The sequence below is a fragment of the Pezoporus occidentalis genome, unplaced genomic scaffold, assembly GCF_034315485.1.
Source record: "Pezoporus occidentalis ecotype Australia unplaced genomic scaffold, CSIRO_AGI_Poc_V1 ctg460, whole genome shotgun sequence".
Classification (NCBI taxonomy): domain Eukaryota; kingdom Metazoa; phylum Chordata; class Aves; order Psittaciformes; family Psittacidae; genus Pezoporus; species Pezoporus occidentalis.
In genome coordinates, this window is record NW_026915792.1 from 47,201 (window position 1) to 71,170 (window position 23,970).

The window sequence follows — 23,970 nt, forward strand, 5'->3', positions numbered from 1 at the left end:
GGGACAAGAGGGGACCCAAGGATGGGACAAAGGGACAAGAGGGGACCCAAGGATGGGACAAAGGGACAAGAGGGGACCCAAGGGTGGGACAAAGGGACAAGAGGGGAAGCAAGGGTGGCACCGGGGCACATGGCACCCACCGATCTTGTAGTAGCTGTAGACGGTAACGGCCGCGGGCTGGATCAGGCCCACCTTGAACTGCTGGTGGGCCTTGAAGGAGAAGCACTCCTCGGCCTTGTGTGAGATCTGGGGGCACAGCGGTGGCCCTCAGCACCCCTGTCCCCAGCATTGAGACCATCCTGGCCTTGTCCCCACCCCTGAGACCCTTTCCTGTTCCCACCTATGGCCCCAGCTTCACTCCTATCTCCAGCCTCTATCCATGTCCCCAACCCCACCTGCATCCCCATCCCTGTCCCCAGCTTCAGCCTCATCCTTGCTCCCATCTCATCCCTGCCCATGTCCCCAACTCCATTCTGTGCCCATCCTTGTCCTTGTCCCCACTCCTCTCCCATCATATCCCTATTCTTGTCCCATCACAACCTCATCCCTGTCCCATCACATCCTTATCTCTGCCCCATCACGTCCTTATCCCTATCCCATCACATCCTTATCCCTGTCCCATCACATCCCCATCCCTGTCCCATCACATCCTTATCCCTATCCCATCACATCCTCATCCCTGCCCCATCACATCCTTATCCCTATCCCATCACATCCTCATTCCTGTCCCGTCACATTCCCATTCCTGTCCCATCACATCCCCATCCCTGTCCCATCACATCCCCATCCCTATCCCATCACATCCTTATTCCTATGCCGTCACATCCTTATCCCCATCCCATCACACCCTCATCCCTGTCCCATCACATCCTTATCCCCATCCCATCACATCCTCATCCCTGTCCCATCACATCCCCATCCCTGTCCCATCACATCCCCATCCCAGTCCCATCACATCCCCATCCCCATGTCCCCCATGTCCCCACCTTGTCGAGGTAGATGACGACATTGCTGCGGTCTGACTGCGCTTGGTCGATCTCAAACTTGGAGATGTACCTGTCCACCCCATCTGTGAGCTGGGGACAGGGCCATGGTGACATGCAGGACACATGGGGCCATCCATCAGGATACAGGGATGGAGGGACACAGTGGAACACGGTGACATTGGCCACATGGGACACACAGGGACATGTGGGGACACAGTGGGACAAAGATGCAAGGTCCTGGGTCCCCCTCATGTGTCCCCATGGATCACACTCACCCTCTTCAGGTCCTGGACATCAGGCAAGAAGCCTGTGAGCATGGAGACGTCAAGGATGGACATGGTGGCATCCACGTTATCCAGGTACCTATGGGGACAGGGCTGAGGCCACCCGCCTTGTCCTGTTGTCCCCAGACCCTCCATCCTTCATGTTCCTATTCCCAAGAATCCCTATGGGGTTATCCCCACCATCCCCATTCCCATCCCTATCCCCAGCATCCCTGATATCTGCCCACGGTCCTACCTGGTGCAGATGGTGATCTTGATGGAGCGGATCGCACCCTCCCGTTCCTTGCCTGCCATGGGGACAATGAGGGGACATTGAAGGGGGCACACACGGAGTGGGGACATAGGGGGGACATGTGGGGGACTCACCCATCTTCACGTCCTCCACTTGCACCCGCAGGTCAAAGCTGTCACACTTGTTGTCCTTCTCGGGGACGATGGCGTTGTAGATGGTCACCACGGTCATGGTCCCCTTGCCCGTGCCTTCAGCCTTCACTGTGAAGTCCTCATTAAACTTGGTCTATGGGGAGAGGGGCCATTGAGATGGGGCAGGGACACTGGGAGGGACATGGAGGGATGGGACATTGAAGAACATGGAGGGGACAACAGTGTTGCATGACGCGGCGGAGGGATTGCATGATGCGGTGGAGGGATGGACATTGGAGGACATGGAGAGGACAACAACGTTGCATGATGTGATCGAGGGATGGGCATTGAAGGACATGGAGAGGACAAGAGCGTTGCATGATGTGATGGAGGGATGGACATCGGAGGACATGGAGAGGACAACAGCGTTGCATGATGTGATGGAGGGATGGACATTGGAGGACATGGAGAGGACAAGAGCGTTGCATGATGTGGTGGAGGGATGGACGTTGGAGGACATGGAGAGGACAACAACGTTGCATGATGTGATGGAGGGATGGACGTTGAAGGACATGGAGAGGACAACAGCATTGCATGATGCGATGGAGGGATGGACATTGGAGGACATGGAGGGGACAAGAGCGTTGCATGATGTGATGGAGGGATGGACATTGGAGGACATGGAGGGGACAAGAGCGTTGCATGATGCGATGGAGGGATGGACATTGAAGGACATGGAGAGGACAAGAGCGTTGCATGATGCGATGGAGGGATGGACATTGGAGGACATGGAGGGGACAAGGGCCATTCCAGGCACCATCAAGACAAGGGGACATGGAGACACATGGCAGGGACATCCCAAGCCTTGGAACGTCCCCATAGGCCATAGAGAGGGGACATGAAGCGACACAGAGGGGACAGGGCCACCCCATGGCCACCCCCGTGGCCCCCCCGGTACCTCTGCGGAGCGAGCCACCAGCGCGTTGCTGTTCTCGATGCGGTAGGTGATGGCGTTGGCGCGCCGGGGCAGCAGCACCGACACGTCCAGGTCCAGGTTGAGCTCCCGGGGTGATGCCACCTGGTACTGGGCCAAGGCTTGGAACACCAGTATGGTGGCCTGCAGGGACACCGGTGTCACCAGGGCTTGGGGACATCGCCTGGAGCATCCCTGTGGTGGCCCTGAGCTCAGGGTGACCCCCAAGCACTTGGAACGTGCCCTTGGAGGTGTTATGGGGCAGGGGGAACCTCCAGGACAGGATGAGACCATGAGGGTCTACAGGGGCTGGAGGTGGCCCCAGGGACAGGGCTCATGGGGTTTCTAAAGCACTTGAGATCCCATAGGAACAAGGGTGTTCCTCGAGGATATAGGGGGTCCCAAGAGCCCTGAGCTGACCCCCTAAGCCCTAAGAACACACCCAATGCCTTTAGGGTCCCATAGCAGCAGGGGTATTCCCCAAGGGCCCTGAGGTGACCCCCAAGCCCCAGGAGTTCTCCCAATGCCTTTAGGGCCCCATAGGATCAAAAGTGTTCCCCAAGGACAGGGGGATCCCACGGACCATATGGTGACCCCCAAGACCTAAGTGGCACCCCAATGCCTTTAGGTTCCCATAGGACCAGAAGCGTTCCCCAAGGACATGGGGGATCCCAAGGGCCATAAGGTGGCCCCCAAGCCCCGAGTCACCCCTCAATGCCTTTCGAATCCCATAGCACCAGATGTGTCCCCCATGACACATTCCAAGTCCCTGGAATCCCCGTGGCCATTGGTGACCCCCTCAGCACTCAAACCCTCTCTCCATGCCCCCATCCCCATGGCAGCGGGTGCCAGTGCAGCACCCATGGGTGCCAGGGGGGTCCGTAGCCCACCTGGGTGGATCCGTAGCCACCTCCAAAGTAGTTCTGCTGGGCCAGCCACCGCGCCACCGGCCCCGTCAGCTCCGGCTTCTCCATCCTCAGCAGGGCCAACAGAGCATAGGAGGTGCCCTCAATGTTGTAGGTGAAGGCGTTGCGCTCCTCCCACCGGTTGCCCTCTGGGGTGACATCGGTCCCTCAGCACCCTCTAAGGATGGGTACTCCCCACACCATAGAAGGGGATGGGTTGGGCTGGAAGGGAGCTTAAAGCTCATCCAGGTCCAATCATCTTCCACTAGGGCAGGATGCTCCCAGCCCTGTCCAACCTGGCCTTGAATAGGGATGGTTCCTCCAAACCTTCTCCGTTCAACCCATCCCAGTGTCCCACTACCCTCATAGTGAAGAATTCCTTCATCTCCAACCCCAACTTCCCCTGTTTCTGTTGGAACCCATCACCCCTTGTCTCATCCATGAGGAAGGTCCCTCCATGTCCTCCTTATGCCGAGGACACCAGAGCTGGGTGCAGCACCCAAGTGGGATCTCACCAAGCAGAGCAGAGGGGCAGGATCCCCTCCTTGGACCTGCACCCACTCTATGGTTGCCTGGGTCCTGTTGAGCATCTCCTCACCCAACACCCCCAAGGCCTTCTCAGGCTCCTCCATCCAGTCCGTGCCTCCCTTGGGATCATCCCAACCCCTGCGCAAGGACCTTGCCCTTGGTCCCATTGATCTCCATGAGGTTCCCACCTCTCCAGGTCCCTCTGGATCCCATCCCACCCCTCCAGCTCAGTGCCACCACAACCTTGCCCATGTCCCCAACAGCGATGCTGAGCCCAGCACCGACCCCTCAATCTCCACTTGGCCATCGAGCCATTGACCACAGCTCCCTGCTAACCCATAATTCCCCCTCCATCCAATCGGACATCACCTTTGGAGAACTTCATGAGAACCTTCTCGCTCTTGAGCTTCCCTGTCAAGGCCAAGGCGTAGGAGCTCAGGGCCACCGTGTAGGGCCGGGACAACGACTGGTACCTCCGGGCCAGGTATTCAGCAGCTTTGGAGATGCCTTTATCCAAGCTCTGGGCAGAAAGGAGGCAAGTTTGGATTCTCGGGTGGCTGCCATGAAGGCTGAGCCCCTCGTCTTGAGGCGCTTGTCCCTTGTTGCGTCCCCTCTCCATCTCCATATGGGCTCACTCACGTTGACGCGGCCCTTGCAGATGTCCCGGGCCTCTTCCAATGCGATGAGGACAAAGGCTGTGAGTGACACCTCGGGCTCAGCGCCCTGGTAACCTCCCTGTGTGAGAGATGGAGGAGGAAGACCTCAGCATCGTGGTCTTCCACGCCAAGCTCTGGCCGCCGAATCCTCATCCCCATCACCCAACATCATCCTTCCTGTTCCATCAGCCAACAGGGCTCGTATCCTCCCCCCCATACCACCATCTCCTTATGGATGACAGGAGCATCTTCTTGGAAGATCCCGTCTGGTTTCTGCCTGTTCAGGATGAGCCACTTCACCGCACCACAGACCACCTCATGCTCGATGTCTACCAGCTTGATGGCCATGGCAAAGACTTTGGCCACGTAGGCAGTCAACCTGGGGACAGGAGAACCTCAGCGCCACATCCAACCCTGTCACCCAGACCCACGGTGGCCGCAGGACCTCACCAAGTGCTCGATGGACGATTCTTGAAGGCCGCATAGGAGTTGTCAGGCTTCCGGAACGCGAGCTGTTGGGTGTAACCTGGGGAGGAGGTGGTGGTTGGGCACCTCAAGGAGCACCCAGCCAAGCTTCAGGCCCCCAACCCATTCCTGGAGCCCATTCCAGGCCTTCCAATAAGAGATCCCCAACCTGCTTGCACCCAAGAGCTCCTTCAAAGCTCCTTCAGCACCTTGGGTGATGGGGACATTTGGCACCCCAAGAGAGGAACCCAGGAAATGCTCCCCCCCCCCATCCTTTGGGGGATGCTCTTACCCTTCTTGATCAAGTTGATGGCATCAGCACGGCGGTCGACGCCGAGGCTCTCCCATTGCAATGTGCTGTCCAAGTAATGGGTGGCAATGACAGTAGGGGTCATCCCGATCATGTTCTGCTCCCCACAGCCCGAGGGTGTCACGATGAGATGCTTCAGCTTCTCCCCATCCAGGGCTTTCTCCACCATGATGGACACGGGGTTGCCTGGACAAGAAGGGGAGATGTGAAGCCAGGAGGATCCCAAGCCCTTGGCCCCACACGTGCCCCTTCCCTTGGGCTCACCTTGGATGCTGACTTTGGTCTCCGACTCGGTGTTGGGAACGATGTCGGAGAGGTTGGCAGCCTTCACCCTTTCCTCCTGCACCCCATCTGTGGGGCAGGATGGAGATGGGTGACCCCAAATCATGTCCCCTCCCCACACCATAAGGTTGAGCCAGCCCTGCCCCACATCTGCAGCAGGATGTCCCTTGGTGCTCAAGATGCTACAGAGCCACATCAGGATGTCCCTTCTTCATTGAGATGCCTCAGCTCCAAGTAGGATGTCCCTTGGCCCCACAGACCCATAGTAGGACCTCCCTTATCCCCACAGTAGGACTTCTTTTGCCCCATAGATGCCCCAGACCTTTCCCTCAGTGGAACATCCCTGTGGGGCTGAGACATCCCCAAGACCAGATGGGGGACTCACCGACTCCCTTCTTCTTCGGGTCCAGCTCGATTATCTTCACTGTCTTCTCCACTCTCATCCCTTCGGGCTGCAGAGGTGAGAGTCCAGTGCTAAAGGTTGAGTTTGGGTCCCCCTTTCCCATCTCCAGGAGATCCCAATGCTAAAGGTTGGGTTGGGTTTGGGTCCCTCTTTGTCATCTCCAGGAGATTCCAATGCTAAAAGTTGGGTTTAGGTTCCCCTTTCCCATGTCCAAGAGATTCCAATGCTCAAGGTTGGGGTTGGGTCCCCCTTTCCCATCTCCAGGAGATCCCAATGCTAAAGGCTGGGTTGGGTTTGGGTCCCCTTTTCCCATCTCCAGAAGAGCCCAATGCTAAAGGTTGGGTTGGGTTTGGGTCCCCCTTTCCCATCTCCAGGAGATCCCAATGCTCAAGGTTGGGTTGGGTTTGGGTCCTTCTTCCCAACCTCTCCCTGTTGCCCCAGTAGAAACCAGCAGCCTTATCTCATGCTCCAAACTAGAAAAGCCCCACTTGAGCATCCTTGGTGGGCAGCATCCTTTATCCCTGGGTACCAGCCCCATGGGGACACAGGGCTCTGTGCTGGGAGCATCTCAGTGACGGTGACAGCACCATGGGGAGGCCACTCACCACCACTTTGAGCTTCTTCTTGACACCATCGGCCACGAAGCGGCCCTGCACGGCCGCCTTCACCTCGACCTCATGGAGCCCCAGCTCCAAGGGCACGATGACGAAGGGCACAGCCCATGAGGACTGGGGCTCCAGGCTGAGGACCTGCTGGTAGCGCTGCTTGGTGGTGGAGGCGCTGCACAGCGCTGGGTTGTACATCAGCTCCACGCGCACCTATGGGCCCCAGGAGATGGTGCTCAATGGGGTTGAGGTGACCATGGACACCCCCCACCCCGCCCCGTGGTCCCCACGGCTTGGGTCTCCTTTTCCTACCGTGATCTTGTGTGTCCAATAGTTGTAGAGGATGGCGCGGATCTCCACCTGCTCGTTCCTCACCACCGAGTAGGGCAGGCGCAGGTCCATGAAGAACTCCTTCATCACCGTGATCTCATAGGGGTCGGCCACGCACAGCCCTAGGGGGTGAGCGCATTGGGTCAGGCTTGTGGGGGGCTCAGGAGCATCGCTAAGGGTTAGGAGCTCCTTCAGGTCCCATTGAGTCCTCCCAAGGCCCATGGAGTCCTCCCAAGGCTTAGGAGATCCTTCAAGTCCAATGGGGTCCTCCCAAAGCCCATGGAGTCCTTCCAAGGCTTAGGGGATCCTTCAAGTCTAATGAAGTCCTCCCAAGACTTAGGAGCTCCTTCAAGTCCCATTGAGTCCTCCCAATGCCCATGGAGTCCTCCCAAGGCTTAGGGGATCCTTCAAGTCCAATGGAGTCCTCCCAAGGCTTAGGGGATCCTTCAAGTCCAATGGAGTCATTCCAAGGCTTAGAAGATCCTTCAAGTCCAATGGAGTCCTCCCAAGGCTTAGGGGATCCTTCAAGTCCCATTGAGTCCTCCCAAAGCCCATGGAGTCCTTCCAAGACTTAGGGGATCCTTCAAGTCCAATGGAGTCATTCCAAGGCTTAGGAGATCCTTCAAGTCCAATGGAGTCCTCCCAAGGCTTAGGGGATCCTTCAAGACCCATTGAGTCCTCCCAATACCCATGGAGTCCTCCGATCCTTGAAGTCCAGTGGAGTCCTTCCAAGACTTAGGAGATCCCTCAAGTCCCACAGAGTCCTCCCAAGGCTTAGGAAATCCTTCAAGTCCAATGGAGTCCTCCCTGTGCCCATGGAGTCCTCCCAAAGCTTAGGAGTCCCTTCAAGTCCAATGGAGTCCTCCCAAGGTCCATGGAGATTCCTCAAATCCCATGGAGTCCTCCCAATGCCCATGGAGTCCTCCCAAAGCTTAGGAGACCCTTCAAGTCCCATTGAGGCCTCCCAAGTCTCGTGGAGTCCTCCCAAGGCTTAGGAGATTCCTCAAGTCCCATTGAGTCCTCCCAAGGCTTAGGAGATCCTTCAAGTCCAATGGAGTCCTTCTAAGACTTAGAAGATCCCTCAAGTCCCAGGGAATGCCCCCAAGCTTTGATGGATGCCCCCAAGGTCAGGGGCACCTTCTTAAGGTCTTGGACATCCCTCAAACCCCAAGGAAGCCCACCAGGCTTCAGGGGTCCCTTCAAGACCTAGGAACCATCCCTGAGGACTGGGATATTCCTTAGCTCCCCAGGGAATCCTCCATCACGTACCCTTGTTCTTGGAGATGCTGACAGCCAGGACCTCCCATGTGGTGATGGAGTCCTTCAGGTAGACAGGGAGAGTCTTTGTGGAGATCCTGCAGAGGATGGGAATGGCCAAGGGGGTCATAACGCTCCCCAAGGCAAGCTAAGGAGGTGGAAGGGGCCACCAAGCTGGTCCCAAAGCTGGACCAGGGGTTGGAGATGGGCCCTGAGCTGGACCAAGGCAGCACCATGGGGTCAGAAGCAGCCTCTGTGGGGGCTCTGGGGGGGGGTCCTGGTGTTATGGCCCCACATGGACCATGGGGCCGGGACTCACCCCAGCTCATTGGGCTGCTCCGTCAGCGGCTCCTCCTGCCACAACCAGCTCTCGGGGAAGAGGCTCCGGGAGGTGATGTCCTCATCGGCCAGGAAGCCATCGTCCACCTCGCCTGGGGGGGACACGGGGCCTCTGGACCGTACCCTCAGGACCCCGCGCCCTGGGCAAAGCCACGTTCACCCCAGCATCAGCCAAGCACCAGCCAAGTGATGGCCAAGAGATGGGTGGGCATCAGCCAAGCATCACCCAATGGAGGCACAAGCATCATTTGAGGTTCACCCAAGCATCACCCAAGGGTGGCACAAGCATCACTTGAGGTTCACCCAAGCATCACCCAGCCATCACCCAATGGAGGCACAAGCATCATTTGAGGTTCACCCAAGCATCATTTGAGGTTCACCTAAGCATCACCCAAGGGTGGCACAAGCATCACTTGAGGTTCACCCAAGCATCACCCAAGGGTGGCACAAGCATCACTTGAGGTTCACCCAAGCATCACCCAAGGGTGGCACAAGCATCACTTGAGGTTCACCCAAGCATCACCCAAGGGTGGCACAAGCATCACTTGAGGTTCACCCAAGCATTACCCAAGGGTGGCACAAGCATCATTTGAGCATCACCCAAGCATCACCCAGTGGAGGCACAAGCATCACCTGAGCATCACCCAAGCATCACCCAAGGGTGGCACAAGCATCACCTGAGCATCACCCAAGTATCACCCAATGGAGGCACAAGCATCACTTGAGGTTCACCCAAGCATCACCCAAGGGTGGCACAAGCATCACCTGAGCATCACCCAAGTATCACCCAATGGAGGCACAAGCATCACTTGAGGTTCACCCAAGCATCACCCAAGGGTGGCACAAGCATCACCTGAGGTTCACCCAAGCATCATTTGAACATCACCCAAGCATCACCCAAGCATCACTTCAGCATGGCACAAGCACCATTTGAGCATCACCCAAGCATCACCCAATGGTGACACAAGCATCACCTAAGCATCACCCAAGGGTGGCACAAGCATCATCCAAGCATCACCCAAGCATCACACAATGGTGGCACAAGCATCAAACAAGCATCACCCAAGGGTGGCACAAGCATCACCTGAGCATCACCCAAGCATCACCCAAGGGTGGCACAAGCATCACCTGAGCATCACCCAAGTATCACCCAATGGAGGCACAAGCATCACTTGAGGTTCACCCAAGCATCACCCAAGGGTGGCACAAGCATCACCTGAGGTTCACCCAAGCATCATTTGAACATCACCCAAGCATCACCCAAGCATCACTTCAGCATGGCACAAGCACCATTTGAGCATCACCCAAGCATCACCCAATGGTGACACAAGCATCACCTAAGCATCACCCAAGGGTGGCACAAGCATCATCCAAGCATCATCCAAGCATCACCCAATGGTGGCACAAGCATCACTTGAGCGTGGCACAAGCATCACCTGAGCATCACCCAAGCATCACCCAAGGGTGGCAAAAGCATCACCCAAGCATCACCCAAGGGTGGCACAAGCATCATTTGAGCATCACTGAAGGATGACACAAGCATCACTTGAGCATCACTTGAGCATCACCTAAGGGTGGCACCAGCATCACCTGAGCATCACCCAAGCACCATTTGAGCATCACCCAAGGGTGGCACAAGCATCACCTGAGCATCACCCGAGCACCATTTGAGCATCACCCAATGGAGGCACAAGCATCACTTGAGCATCACACAAGCATCACCCAAGGGTGGCACAAGCATCACCGGAGGTTCACCCAAGCATCCCCCAAGCATCACTGAAGCTCCCCCCCCACCCCCCACCCCCCCCCCCACCCCCCTGAATCCCTCCATGTCCCATCACTTGCTTCGGGCCAGCTGGAGCTGGAGCAGGCGCTGCTTCTGGTTGCGGATGGTCCTGATGTGGGTGCAGCAGTCGAGGAAGGCCTGGACACAAGCGTCCCCGTCCTGGATGTAGGTGGAGCGATGCTCGCAGCTGTGCTCCATGGGGTTCTCCTTCATCCCGTCCTCACAGCACTTGCGCAGGGCCTTGTCCTTGTACTCGGCCGCTGCAGGCACCAAGGGACCCAGCTGGTACCCAGCCCCAGAGCCCATCACCAGGGCCGTGGGGCGCGGTGGTGTCCTTTGGGATGTGGGATGCTGTGGGGTCACCAGGGCCATGGGGTGCAAAGGTGTCCTTTGGGATGTGGGGTGCTGTGGGGTCACCAGGGACATGGGACACATTGGTGTCCTTTGGGATGTGGGATGCTGTGGGGTCACCAGGGACATGGGACACATTGGTGTCCTTTGGGATGTGGGATGCTGTGGGGTCACCAGGGCCATGGGACACAGGGGTGTCCTTTGGGATGTGGGATGTTGTGGGGTCACCAGGGACATGGGACACAGGGGTGTCCTTTGGGATGTGGGATGCTGTGGGGTCACCAAGGCCATGGGGTGCAAAGGTGTCCTTTGGGATGTGGGATGCTGTGGGGTCATCAGGGCCATGGGACACGATGGTGTCCTTTGGGATATGGGAAGCTGGTGTTCCATGGGGCATGGGATGTTGTGTTATTTCCAGGGACATTGTGATGTCCTTCAAGGACATGGGACACTGGTACTGGGATAGGTGCCATGGGATGGACATGGGACACTGGTACTGGGATAGGTGCTATGGGATGGACATGGGACACTGGTGTTGGGATAGGTACCATGGGATGGACATGGGACACTGGTACTGGGATAGGTGCCATGGGATAGCCATGGAACACTGGTATTGACTGGGACATGGGCCCTGGTGCCCCCTGGGGCCATGGGATGCTCCCAGTGCCACCTACCCTTGGTGCCCTTGTACTCAATGAGCTGCATGGAGCGGCGCTTGCGTTGTGCAGGTTGGGGACACTTCACCTCTGGGGACAGAGGAGACACAGCTCAGGACCCCGTCCCCAACCCTGGACCTCCGTTGTCACACCCCAAAGCTGTTGGTTCACGGCACCCCTCCTTTGGATACACCCCCCCCCACCCAAGGGGTCACCCCCAAGGTTGTCCCATCCCTACCCCCTCGCTGTGGCGTCGAGATCTTCACGTTGGTGACCAAGCTGAGACCAGCATCGGCGAAGACCCCCACGTTGTCCCTCCCGCTGCCCGGCGTGCAGCCGATGTCGCTCTTCTCCACCGTGTCCCAAACCTGTGGCCACCAGAGGACACCCCTGACCTCCAAAGCCCATCGTGGGGTGGGGGACGCACAATGGGGATGGCGACCTGGGCCCCCACCTTGGACTGGGTGAGTTTGTTCTTCTTGCTGAGGACGAAGACGCCCTTGTCCACGGCCACCAGGCCCACGTACGCGTTGTGGTCGCCCTCGATGCGGAGCCTCATGGGTGTCCCCGGTTCATGCACCCGGTTGTCAGCTTCCGTCGCTCCCTTCACCACCAGCTGCAGAGGACGTGGGGCTTGGGGAGGGTCATGGCCATGGGGTGCCCCAAAACCCACTTGATGGCACCTCCGGGAGGTGCCCATGGGGGTAACTCCAAGGCAATGGGGTGATGGAGTCCTCCAGGTGATGGTTGGAGATTGCACCGTGGAGGAGCTGGAGCATCAATGGGGCAACCAAAACCCACCATGAAGTGCTCACGTGGACCATCCAAGCGACCTCAGTGATACCCAATTGCCCTCATGGACCACCCAATCCCTATCATGGACCACCCAAGCTTCTCAAGGACCACCTAAGTCCCATCATGGACCATCCAAACCCATCATGGACAACCTAATCCTCATCATAGACTACCCAAGGCCCTCAAGGACCACCTAAGTCCCGTCATGAACCATCCAACCCCTCAAGGACCACCCAAGCCCCTTCAGAGACCACCTAAACCTCATCACAGACCACCTAAACCTCATCACAGACCACCTAAACCTCATCATAGACCAACCAAGTCCCTCAAGGACCACCCCAGCCGCATCATGGACCACTCAAGTCCCATCGTGGACCAACCAGGCCCCATCATGGACAATCCAAGCCCCTCAAAGACCACTCAAACCCCTCAAGGACCACCCAATCCTCACCATGGATCATCCAATCCTCATCACAAACCACCTAAACCCCATCATGAACCATCCAAGCCCCTCAAGGACCACCCAGCTCCCCTCATGGACCACCCAAACCCCTCAAAGACCACCCAAGCCCCTCCAGGACCACCCAAACCTCTCCAGGACCACCCAAACCCCTCAAGGACCACCCAATTCCCATCATGGACCACCCAAACCCCTCAAGGGCAACCCAGTCCTCCCCGTGGTTCATCCAACCCCTATCAAGGACCACCTAAACCCCATCCTGAACCACCCGAGCCCTTCAAGAACCACCTCAAGGCTCCTCCAAGTCCCAACCAAAGACCCCTGAGGGCACTGGGGACACTCACGGTGCCCATGCAAGTGTCCTTGACATCGACCCAGATGGAGTCGGCCACGATCTCGTCCGGCAGCACGTGGTAATAGGCCACGATGCGGAAGGACGGCAGGAGCTCGGAGGTCACCGGCAGGGACATGGTCACCAGGCTCTGGCCGGCCTCGTGCCGTTGGCGCCCCACGTGGACAATGTGGCCCTTGCTCATGATCTGTGGTGGCCAAGGGAAGGTTGGTTTGGTGGCTCCGGGACACTGGGGTTGGTGGCACTGGGACACTGGGGTTGGGTTGGTGGCTCCGGGACACTGGGGTTGGGTTGGTGGCTCCGGGACACTGGGGTTGGTGGCACTGGGACACTTGGGTTGGGTTGGTGGCACTGGGACACTGGGGTTGGGTTGGTGGCTACGGGACACTGGGGTTGGTGGCACTGGGACACCAGTGTTGGGTTGGTGGCACCGGGACACTTGGGTCGGTGGCACTGGGACACTTGGGTTGGTGGCACTGGCACACCGGTGTTGGGGTGGTGGCACTGGGACGCTGGGGTTGGTGGCACTGGGACACTTGGGTTGGTGGCACCAGGACACTGGGGTTGGGTTGGTGGCACTGGGACACTGGGGTTGGGTTGGTGGCTCCGGGACACTGGGGTTGGTGGCACTGGGACGCTGGGGTTGGGTTGGTGGCGCCGGGACACCAGTGTTGGGTTGGTGGCACCAGGACACTTGGGTCGGTGGCACTGGGACACTTGGGTTGGTGGCACTGGCACACCAGTGTTGGGGTGGTGGCACTGGGACGCTGGGGTTGGTGGCACTGGGACACTTGGGTTGGTGGCACCAGGACACTGGGGTTGGGTTGGTGGCACTGGGACACTGGGGTTGGGTTGATGGCTCCGGGACACTGGGGTTGGTGGCACTGGGACACCAGTGTTGGGTTGGTGGCACCGGGACACTTGGGTCAGTGGCACTGGGACACTTGGGTTGGTGGCACTGGCACACCAGTGTTGGGGTGGTGGCACTGGGACGCTGGGGTTGGTGGCCCTGGGACACTTGGGTTGGTGGCACCAGGACACTTGGGTTGGGTTGGTGGCACTGGGACACTGGGGTTGGGTTGGTGGCACCGGGACACTGGGGTTGGTGGCACTGGGACGCTGGTGTTGGTGGCACTGGGACACTGGGGTTGGTGGCACTGGGACACCAGTGTTGGGTTGGTGGCACTGGGACACTGGGGTTGGGTTGGTGGCACTGGGACACTTGGGTTGGGTTGGTGGCACTGGGACATTTGGGTTGGTGGCACTGGGACACTTGGGTTGGTGGCACCAGGACACTGGGGTTGGGTTGGTGGCACTGGGACACTGGGGTTGGGTTGGTGGCTCCGGGACACTGGGGTTGGTGGCACTGGGACACTTGGGTTGGTGGCACTGGGACACCAGTGTTGGGTTGGTGGCACCGGGACACTGGGGTTGGGTTGGTGGCTCCGGGACACTGGGGTTGGTGGCACCGGGACACTGGGGTTGGGTTGGTGGCTACGGGACACTGGGGTTGGTGGCACTGGGACACTTGGGTTGGTGGCACTGGGACACTTGGGTTGGTGGCACTGGGACACCAGGGTTGGCTTGGTGGCTCCGGGACACTGGGGTTGGTGGCACTGGGACACTTGGGTTGGTGGCACTGGGACACCAGTGTTGGGTTGGTGGCACCGGGACACCAGTGTTGGGTTGGTGGCACCGGGACACTGGGGTTGGTGGCACTGGGACACTTGGGTTGGGTTGGTGGCACTGGGACACTGGGGTTGGGTTGGCGACACTGGGTCACCGGGTTTGGGTTGGTGGCACCAGGACACTGGGGTTGGTGGTACTGGGACACCGGGGTTGGCTTGGTGGCTCCGCGACACTGGGGTTGGTGGCACTGGGACACTGGGCTTGGTGGCACCAGGACACTGGGGTTGGGTCGGTGGCCCTGGGACACTGGGGTTGGGTTGGTGGCACTGGGACATTTGGGTTGGTGGCACTGGGACACTTGGGTTGGTGGCACCAGGACACTGGGGTTGGGTTGGTGGCACTGGGACACTGGGGTTGGGTTGGTGGCTCCGGGACACTGGGGTTGGTGGCACTGGGACACTTGGGTTGGTGGCACTGGGACACCAGTGTTGGGTTGGTGGCACCGGGACACCAGTGTTGGGTTGGTGGCACCGGGACACTTGGGTTGGGTTGGTGGCACTGGGACACTTGGGTTGGGTTGGTGTCTCCGGGACACTGGGGTTGGGTTGGTGGCTCCGGGACACTTGGGTTGGTGGCACTGGGACACTGGGGTTGGTGGCACCAGGACACTGGGGTTGGGTCGGTGGCCCTGGGACACTGGGGTTGGGTTGGTGGCACTGGGACACTTGGGTTGGTGGCACTGGGACACCGGGGTTGGGTTGGTAGCACTGGGACACTTGGGTTGGTGGCACTGGGACACTGGGGCTCAGTTGATGGCACTGGGACACTTGGGTTGGTGGCACTGGGACACTTGGGTTGGTGGCACCAGGACACTGGGGTTGGGTTGGTGGCACCAGGACACTGGGGTTGGTGGTACTGGGACACCGGGGTTGGCTTGGTGGCTCCAGGACACTGGGGTTGGTGGCACTGGGACACTGGGCTTGGTGGCACCAGGACACTGGGGTTGGGTCAGTGGCCCTGGGACACTGGGGTTGGGTTGGTGGCACTGGGACATTTGGGTTGGTGGCACTGGGACACTTGGGTTGGTGGCACCAGGACACTGGGGTTGGGTTGGTGGCACTGGGACACTTGGGTTGGGTTGGTGGCACTGGGACACTGGGGTTGGTGGCACTGGGACATTTGGGTTGGTGGCACTGGGACATTTGGGTTGGTGGCACTGGGACACTTGGGTTGGGTTGGTGGCACTGGGACACTGGGGTTGGTGGCACCGGGACACTGGGGTTGGGTTGGTGGCTCCGGGACACTTGGGTTGGTAGCACTGGGACACTGGGGTTGGTGGCACTGGGACACTTGGGTCGGTGGCACTGGCACACCGGTGTTGGGGTGGTGGCACTGGGACACTTGGGTTGGTAGCACTGGGACACTGGGGTTGGTGGCACTGGGACACTTGGGTCGGTGGCACTGGCACACCGGTGTTGGTTCGGTGGTGCCGGGACACTGGGGTTGGTGGCACTGGCACACCAATGGTGTGTCGGTGGCACTGGGACACTTGGGTTGGTGGCACCAGAACACTGGGGTTGAGTTGGTGGCACTGGGACACTTTGGTTGGTGGCACTGGGACACTTGGGTTGGTGGCACTGGGACACTTGGGTTGGTGGCACCGGGACACTTGGGTCGGTGGCACTGGCACACCGGTGTTGTGTCGGTGGCCGTTGCTCACCAAGTAGGTGAAGTAGGGCACGGAGTCCCGGACGTTGTTGTTGTTGGTCTTGAGGTGGAAGTTGACGGCCAGGTTCTCCCCGAGCTGCAGCTCCGTGGCCCCCACGGCCAAGTGCAGGAAGTTCCCGGATGCTCCTTGGCTCCGGTAGGCTTCGGCCACCATCTGCCGCGAGGCCTGGCGGGGCCCAGGGAGCTCCGGCTCCGCCGTCCGCACCTGCAGGGACACGGAGAGGGGTGGCCCTGGGAGGAGATCCCAGCATGGATGTGGTGGCACCGAGCTGGAGGGGTGGGATGGGATCCAGAGGGATCTGGAGAGGTGGGAACCTCATGGAGATCAATGGGGCCAAGGGCAAGGTCCTTGTGCATGGGTTGGGATGATCCCAAGGGAGGCACGGACTGGATTGAGGAGCCTGAGAAGGACTTGGGGGTGTTCAAGGTGCTCAACAGGACCCAGGCAACCACAGAGTGGGTGAAGGTCCAAGGAGGGGATCCTGCCCCTCTGCTCTGCTTGGTGAGACCCCACTTGGGTGCTGCACCCAGCTCTGGTGTCCTCAACATAAGGAGGACATGGAGGGGCCTTCCTCAGGGATGGGACAAGGGGTGATGGGTCCCAATTGCACCAGCTTGGAGATAAGGAAGAAGGATGCTGGGACATTGGGATGAGTTGAATGGAGGTTTGGATGCTCCATCCCCAGCAGTGTTCAACCAGACTGACCCTGGCTGCAGCCCACTACGGACATCTTTGCCAATCTCCATGACAATGGACATCCCTTGACCCTCAACGTCTTGGTCAACCCAATGGTGTTGGCCACCATTGTCCCCCTGACAGCAGCCACCATGCTCCTTGGTCAATGGTGGCCATGGTGGTCCACCTCCATGGATGTCCTGGTCCCCTTCCTGTTACCCCGGCTCTTAGTCAATGGTGACCACGGTCCTTGGTCACCTTGGACATCTCATCCACGCCAGCACCATCTCCCTCCATGCACCACTTCCAAGGCCACCCTGGTTCCTCTCCCCACTCACAGTGATGGGGACGGTGTCCTTGTTGGTCGGCATGTTGAGGACCAGCTTGGCCGTGCCATCGCGCTGGGTGGACACCACACCTTGGAAGCCATCAGCCTTGACGGTGACACGGGCAGCTGGGGACGCGTCCGGGTTGGTGACGTAGACCTGCAGGAGGACACAGGGACATCACCAGGAGGGACCCGTCACCGGGTGCCAGCAGGGTGACACAGGGACAGTGACACCGTGATGTAATTGGGAACAGGCCCTGGTCCCCCACTGTGGTGGGGTCATGGCGGGGCATGGTCTTGATGTGGGGGACCCTGGTACCATGGGGATACTGGACCGATGCCACCGCTGTCCCCATCCCAATGTGGGGGACCCTGGTACCATGGGGGTCCTGGACCAATGACACCGCTGTCCCCATCCCAATTTTGGGGACCCTGGTACCATTCATGGGGGTCCTGGACCAATGCCACCACTGTCCCCATCCCAATGTGGGGGACCCTGGTACCATGGGGGTCCTGGACCAATGCCACTGCTGTCCCCATCCCAATATTGGGGACCCTGGTACCATGGGGGTCCTGGACCAATGACACCGCTGTCCCCATCCCAATTTTGGGGACCCTGGTACCATTCATGGGGGTCCTGGACCAATGCCACCACTGTCCCCATCCCAGTGTGGGGGACCCTGGTACCATGGGGGTCCTGGACCAATGACACCGCTGTCCCCATCCCAATTTTGGGGACCCTGGTACCATCCATGGGGGTACTGGACCAATGCCACCACTGTCCCCATCCCAATGTGGGGGACCCTGGTACCATGGGGGTCCTGGACCAATGACACCGCTGTCCCCATTCTAAGGTTGGAGACCCTGGTACAATGGGGCTACTGGACCAATGCCACCGCTGTCCCCATCCCAATGTGGGGGACCCTGGTACCATGGGGGTCCTGGACCAATGCCACCGCTGTCCCCAGATGCTGTTACCGTCAGGTCAAAGGGCATCCCTGGCTTGAAGTACTTTGGGGTGCGGGTGAAGTGGATGGTGTAGGGGGACGTCACGATGCGGATTCCACTGCGCTGGGCCTCCACCATGTCACTGCCTGCAGGACCAGGGGAAGGGACCGTCCCCATTGTCCCCATCCCCACCTCTCCCCATCTCCACATCTCCCCATCCCCACATCTCCCATCCTCACCATTCCCATCCCCACATCTCCCCATCCTCACCGTCCCCATCCCCACATCTCCCATCCTCAGTCCCCATCCCCACCTCTCCCCACCCTCACCATCACCATCCCATCTCCCCATCCTCAGTCCCCACATCTCCCCATCCTCCCCATCCCCATCCCCACATCTCCCATCCTCAGCATCCCCATCCCCACATCTCCCATCCTCACCATCCCCATCCCCACATCTCCCCATGCTCACCATCCCCACATCTCCCATCCTCACCTTCCCCATCCCCACATCTCCCATCCTCCCCATCCCCATCCCCACATCTCCCATCCTCACCATCCCCATCCCCATACCTCCCATCCTCACCATCCCCATCCCCACATCTCCCATCCTCCCCATCCCCATCCCCACATCTCCCATCCTCACCATCCCCATCCCCATACCTCCCATCCTTACCATCCCCATCCCCACATCTCCCATCCTCACCATCCCCATCCCCACATCTCCCATCCTCACCATCCCCATCCCCACATCTCCCATCCTCACCATCCCCATCCCCACATCTCCCATCCTCAGCATCCCCATCCCCACATCTCCCATCCTCACCATCCCCATCCCCACATCTCCCCATCCCCACATCTCCCCATCCTCACTGCCCCCATCCCCTGCCCCGTCCCCTGTCCCCACCAGCCCCTCGCTGCAGACCTGACTCTGTGAGCACGGTGACGGACACGTAGAGGGAATGTCCCACCAGCTCCGCAGGGTTGGGGAACCTCTCCCACAGGGTGGCCATGGACAACACGGCTTCTCCATCCCCATCCATCACCTGCAGCATGGAGATGGTGGCACAGGGACAACCATGGAGATGGGGATGGGGATGGAGAAGACGGAGTCCAGCAGGGCTCTGGAGCAGGGACAAGGGGACAGGGACAAGGATGGGGTCACCTGGACGCGGCGCAGGGATTGGGGGATGCTCTTCTTCTCGTCGTCCACCATGACACCAAAGAGGACAAAGGCTGAGCCCTGCACACGCTTCCCATAGAGGTACCTATGGACAAGCCACCACTGTCATCATCAACCCCTGTCCCCATAGCATCCGCCTTGCGTCCCCATGTGCCACCCTGTCACCCATTGCCCCATGTCTTCATGCAGCTGTGTTCTCCTGCCACCTCCATCACCATCACCCTGTGTCCCCATCATCCCATGTCCTCCATCACCCTGTGTCCCCATCATCCCATGTCCTCCATCACCCTCTGTCCCCATCATCCCATGTCCTCCATCACCCTCTGTCCCCATCATCCCATGTCCTCCACCACCCTGTGTCCCCATCATCCCATGTCCTCCATCACCATCACCCTCTGTCCCCATCATCCCATGTCCTCCATCACCACCACCCTCTGTCCCCATCATCCCATGTCCTCCATCACCCTCTGTCCCCATCATCCCATGTCCTCCATCACCACCACCCTCTGTCCCCATCATCCCATGTCCTCCATCACCCTGTATCCCCATCATCCCATGTCCTCCATCACCACCACCCCTGTCCCCATCACCATGTCCTCCATCACCCTCTGTCCCCATCATCCCATGTCCTCCATCACCACCACCCTGTGCCCCCATCATCCCATGTCCTCCATCCTGTCCCCATCATCCCATGTCCTCCATCACCCTCTGTCCCCACCTCCCATGTCCTCCATCACCACCACCCTCTGTCCCCACCATCCCATGTCCTCCATCACCACCACCCTCTGTCCCCATCAACCCATGTCCTCCATCACCCTCTGTCCCCATCATCCCATGTCCTCCATCACCCTCTGTCCCCATCATCCCATGTCCTCCATCACCACCACCCTCTGTCCCCATCATCCCATGTCCTCCATCACCCTGTATCCCCATCATCCCATGTCCTCCATCACCACCACCCTCTGTCCCCATCATCCCATGTCCTCCATCACCCTCTGTCCCCATCATCCCATGTCCTCCATCACCACCACCCTGTGCCCCCATCATCCCATGTCCTCCATCACCACCACCCTCTGTCCCCATCATCCCATGTCCTCCATCACCCTCTGTCCCCACCATCCCATGTCCTCCATCACCACCACCCTCTGTCCCCATCAACCCATGTCCTCCATCACCCTCTGTCCCCACCATCCCATCACCACCACCCTCTGTCCCCATCATCCCATGTCCTCCACCACCCTGTGTCCCCATCATCCCATGTCCTCCATCACCATCACCCTCTGTCCCCATCATCCCATGTCCTCCATCACCACCACCCTCTGTCCCCATCATCCCATGTCCTCCATCACCACCACCCTCTGTTCCCATCAACCCATGTCCTCCATCACCCTCTGTCCCCATCATCCCATGTCCTCCATCACCCTCTGTCCCCATCATCCGATGTCCTCCATCACCACCACACTCTGTCCCCATCATCCCATGTCCTCCATCACCACCACCCTCTGTCCCCATCATCCCATGTCCTCCATCACCCTGTATCCCCATCATCCCATGTCCTCCATCACCACCACCCTGTGTCCCCATCATCCCATGTCCTCCATCACCACCACCCTCTGTCCCCGTCATCCCATGTCCTCCATCACCGCCACCCTGTGTCCCCATCAACCCATGTCCTCCATCACCCTGTGTCCCCATCAACCCATGTCCTCCATCACCACTACCCTCTTTCCCCATCACCTTATTTCCCCACATCCCCATCACCTCAAACCTGTCACCTTTGGCCCATCCTTGGGGACTTTGTCACCTCCATGGTGACCCCATCACCCATGAGTGGTTCTGACCCCTAAACTGAGCAGATTTGGGGTCTCCATCCCACCTGGCTGTGATGGACACGCGGAAGTCCTCCTTCTGGTCAATGTAGAGGAACCTCTTCTCTGGCTCCAGCACCACCTCGAAGCTCGGCAGCACTATGGGGGGGACGGGACACCCAATGCACCAGCGATGCAGAAGAAGGGACCCCCCGCCCCCCTTGAGGACCCCTTACCGTACTCCTTGACCTCAAACTGGCTGCTGAAGACCTGCTCTGGGGAGTCTTCGAATTTGGCCATTATTGTCCATGTCCCCAAGCTGCAAGAGGGGGACAGGGTTGAGGGGACAAGCCCATGGCCATGGATGTCCCCGGGTCACCCTTGGAGGTGGCACCGACCTGACCACCTCAGGCAGGTTGTGGTTGAGGGAGAAGATGCCGGTCTTCATGGGCGAGGACACGGGCACTTGCCTGATGATGATGTTGTCGGGGGTCTGAAGGACATGGGGAGGGTGGCATCAGTGTCCCCATGTCCCTGTGGCCCCGTCCCGTGTCCCTGTGACCCACCTTGACCTCCATGATCACCGTCTTGGACACTGGTTGCATGAGGTGGTCCAGAGCGAAGAGGCGACAGAGCACTGGGAGGGGACGCGGGAGGACAGGAGTGGTGTGAGGACATCCAGAAATGGGGCATGGACCATGGCAAGGGGGCAACAGCACCCCAGGGTGCCACCAGGACCCCAAGGGGTGTCATGGAGGGGATCCAACAGCCCAAGGTCACACCAACACCCCATGGACCCCATAGAGGGAACCCAACACCCCAAGATGCCACCAAGACCTCAAGATGCCACCAAGACCCCAAGAAGTGCCATGGAAGGAACCCAACACCCCAAGGTGCCACCAACACCCCAATGTGCTACGGAGGTGACCCAGCACCCTAAGGTCACACCAGCACCCCATGGCCCCCATGGAAGGAGCCCAACACCACAAGATGCCACCAGCACCCCAATGTGCCATGGAGGGGACCCAACACTCCAAGATGCCACCAAGACCCCAAGAGATGCCATAGAGGGAACCCAACACCCCAAGATGCCACCAACACCCCAATGTGCTATGGAGGTGACCCAACACCCCAAGGTCACACCAGCACCCCATGGACCCATGGAAGGAACCCAACACCCCAAGATGCCACCAAAGCCCCAATGTGCTATGGAGGTGACCCAACACCCCAAGGTCACACCAGCACCCCATGGACCCATGGAGGGGACCCAACACCCCAAGATGCCACCAAGACCCAAAGAGGTGCCATGGAAAGAACCCAACACCCCAAGATGCCACCAAGACCTGAAGAGGTACAATGGAGGGGCCTGACACCTCAAGATGCCACCAGTACCCCAATGTGCCATGGAGGGGACCCAACAGCCCCAGGTGCCACCAAGACCCCAAGAGGTGCCATGAAGGGAACCCAACACCCCAAGATACCACCAAGACCCCAAGAGGTGCTATGGAGGGAACCCAACACCCCAAGATACCACCAAGACCCCAAGAGGTGCTATGGAGGGAACCCAACACCCCAAGACGCCACCAACACCCTAATGTGCTATGATGGGAATCAAGCACCCCAAGGTCACAATAGCACCCCAGAGAGAGAACCCAACACCCTAAGATGCTACCAAGACCCCAAGATGCCCCCAAGACCCCAAGAGGTGCCATGGAAGGAACCCAACATCCCAAGACGCCCCCAAGACCCCAAGAGGTGCCATGGAAGAAACCCAACACACCAAGATACCAGCAAGACCCCAAGAGGTGCCATGGAGGGAACCCAACCCCCCAAACGCCACCAACCCCCCAGTGTGCTATGATGGGAACCAAGCACCCCAAGGTCACAATAGCACCCCAGAGAGAGAACCCAACACCCTAAGATGCTACCAAGACCCCAAGATGCCACCAAGACCCCAAGAGGTGCCACGGAAGGAACCCAACATCCCAAGATGCCCCCAAGTCCCCAAGGGTTTCCATGGAAGGAACCCAACACCCCAAGACACCACCAACACCCCAAGAGGTGCCATGGAAGGAACCCAACACCACAAGATGCCCCCAAGACCCCAAGAGGTGCCATGGAGCGGACCCAACACCCCAAGATACCAGCAAGACCCCAAGAGGTGCCATGGAGGGAACCCAACATCCCAAGACGCCACCAACACCCCAATGTGCTATGATGGGAACCAAGCACCCCAAGGTCACAATAGCACCCCAGAGAGAGAACCCAACACCCTAAGATGCTACCAAGGCCCCAAGATGCCACCAAGACCCAAAGAGGTGCCATGGAAGGAACCCAACACCCCAAGACACCACTAACACCCCAAGAGGTGCCATGGAAGGAACCCAACACCCCAAGACGCCCCCAAGACCCCAAGAGGTGCCATGGAAGGAACCCAACACCCCAATATGCCCTCAAGACCCCAAGAGGTGCCATGGAAGGAACCCAACACCCCAAGATGCCCCCAAGACCCCAAGAGGTGCCATGGAAGGAACCCAACACCCCAAGACCCCAAGAGGTGCCATGGAAGGAACCCAACACCCCAA

At 59.1% G+C, this 23,970-nt stretch overlaps 1 protein-coding gene and 2 long non-coding RNA genes across 4 annotated transcripts in view; 1 reads left to right on the forward strand and 2 right to left on the reverse strand.

The window, feature by feature from the left end:
- The window catches only part of C3 (complement C3), a 34,522-nt gene that overhangs the window by 4,730 nt on the left and 5,822 nt on the right, over window positions 1-23,970 (reverse strand). For both annotated transcript variants that reach the window (XM_062635985.1, XM_062635986.1), the window contains exons 4-35: window positions 21,952-22,022; window positions 21,784-21,878; window positions 21,622-21,704; window positions 21,454-21,544; window positions 19,560-19,662; window positions 19,320-19,440; window positions 18,426-18,541; window positions 17,458-17,604; window positions 16,436-16,648; window positions 13,079-13,273; window positions 11,934-12,095; window positions 11,718-11,847; window positions 11,498-11,569; window positions 10,532-10,732; window positions 8,667-8,778; window positions 8,360-8,445; window positions 7,073-7,212; window positions 6,761-6,973; window positions 6,138-6,204; window positions 5,735-5,821; window positions 5,453-5,656; window positions 5,146-5,221; window positions 4,915-5,074; window positions 4,679-4,774; window positions 4,409-4,559; window positions 3,497-3,660; window positions 2,592-2,750; window positions 1,637-1,787; window positions 1,506-1,557; window positions 1,262-1,349; window positions 987-1,076; window positions 141-246 (exon numbers count right to left, since the gene is read on the reverse strand). In XM_062635985.1, coding sequence (XP_062491969.1) covers window positions 141-246; window positions 987-1,076; window positions 1,262-1,349; window positions 1,506-1,557; window positions 1,637-1,787; window positions 2,592-2,750; window positions 3,497-3,660; window positions 4,409-4,559; window positions 4,679-4,774; window positions 4,915-5,074; window positions 5,146-5,221; window positions 5,453-5,656; window positions 5,735-5,821; window positions 6,138-6,204; window positions 6,761-6,973; window positions 7,073-7,212; window positions 8,360-8,445; window positions 8,667-8,778; window positions 10,532-10,732; window positions 11,498-11,569; window positions 11,718-11,847; window positions 11,934-12,095; window positions 13,079-13,273; window positions 16,436-16,648; window positions 17,458-17,604; window positions 18,426-18,541; window positions 19,320-19,440; window positions 19,560-19,662; window positions 21,454-21,544; window positions 21,622-21,704; window positions 21,784-21,878; window positions 21,952-22,022 — 4,002 coding nt within the window. The remainder of the gene's footprint in view (window positions 1-140; window positions 247-986; window positions 1,077-1,261; window positions 1,350-1,505; window positions 1,558-1,636; window positions 1,788-2,591; window positions 2,751-3,496; window positions 3,661-4,408; window positions 4,560-4,678; window positions 4,775-4,914; window positions 5,075-5,145; window positions 5,222-5,452; window positions 5,657-5,734; window positions 5,822-6,137; window positions 6,205-6,760; window positions 6,974-7,072; window positions 7,213-8,359; window positions 8,446-8,666; window positions 8,779-10,531; window positions 10,733-11,497; window positions 11,570-11,717; window positions 11,848-11,933; window positions 12,096-13,078; window positions 13,274-16,435; window positions 16,649-17,457; window positions 17,605-18,425; window positions 18,542-19,319; window positions 19,441-19,559; window positions 19,663-21,453; window positions 21,545-21,621; window positions 21,705-21,783; window positions 21,879-21,951; window positions 22,023-23,970) is intronic.
- On the reverse strand, window positions 9,744-10,209 carry LOC134172660 (uncharacterized). Its single transcript, XR_009967978.1, has 3 exons — window positions 10,145-10,209; window positions 9,991-10,023; window positions 9,744-9,902 (listed from the first exon to the last, which is right to left on the reverse strand). It is a non-coding gene; the product is annotated as an uncharacterized LOC134172660 (long non-coding RNA).
- LOC134172661 (uncharacterized) lies at window positions 10,685-11,564 on the forward strand. Its single transcript, XR_009967979.1, has 3 exons — window positions 10,685-10,801; window positions 10,856-11,328; window positions 11,407-11,564. It is a non-coding gene; the product is annotated as an uncharacterized LOC134172661 (long non-coding RNA).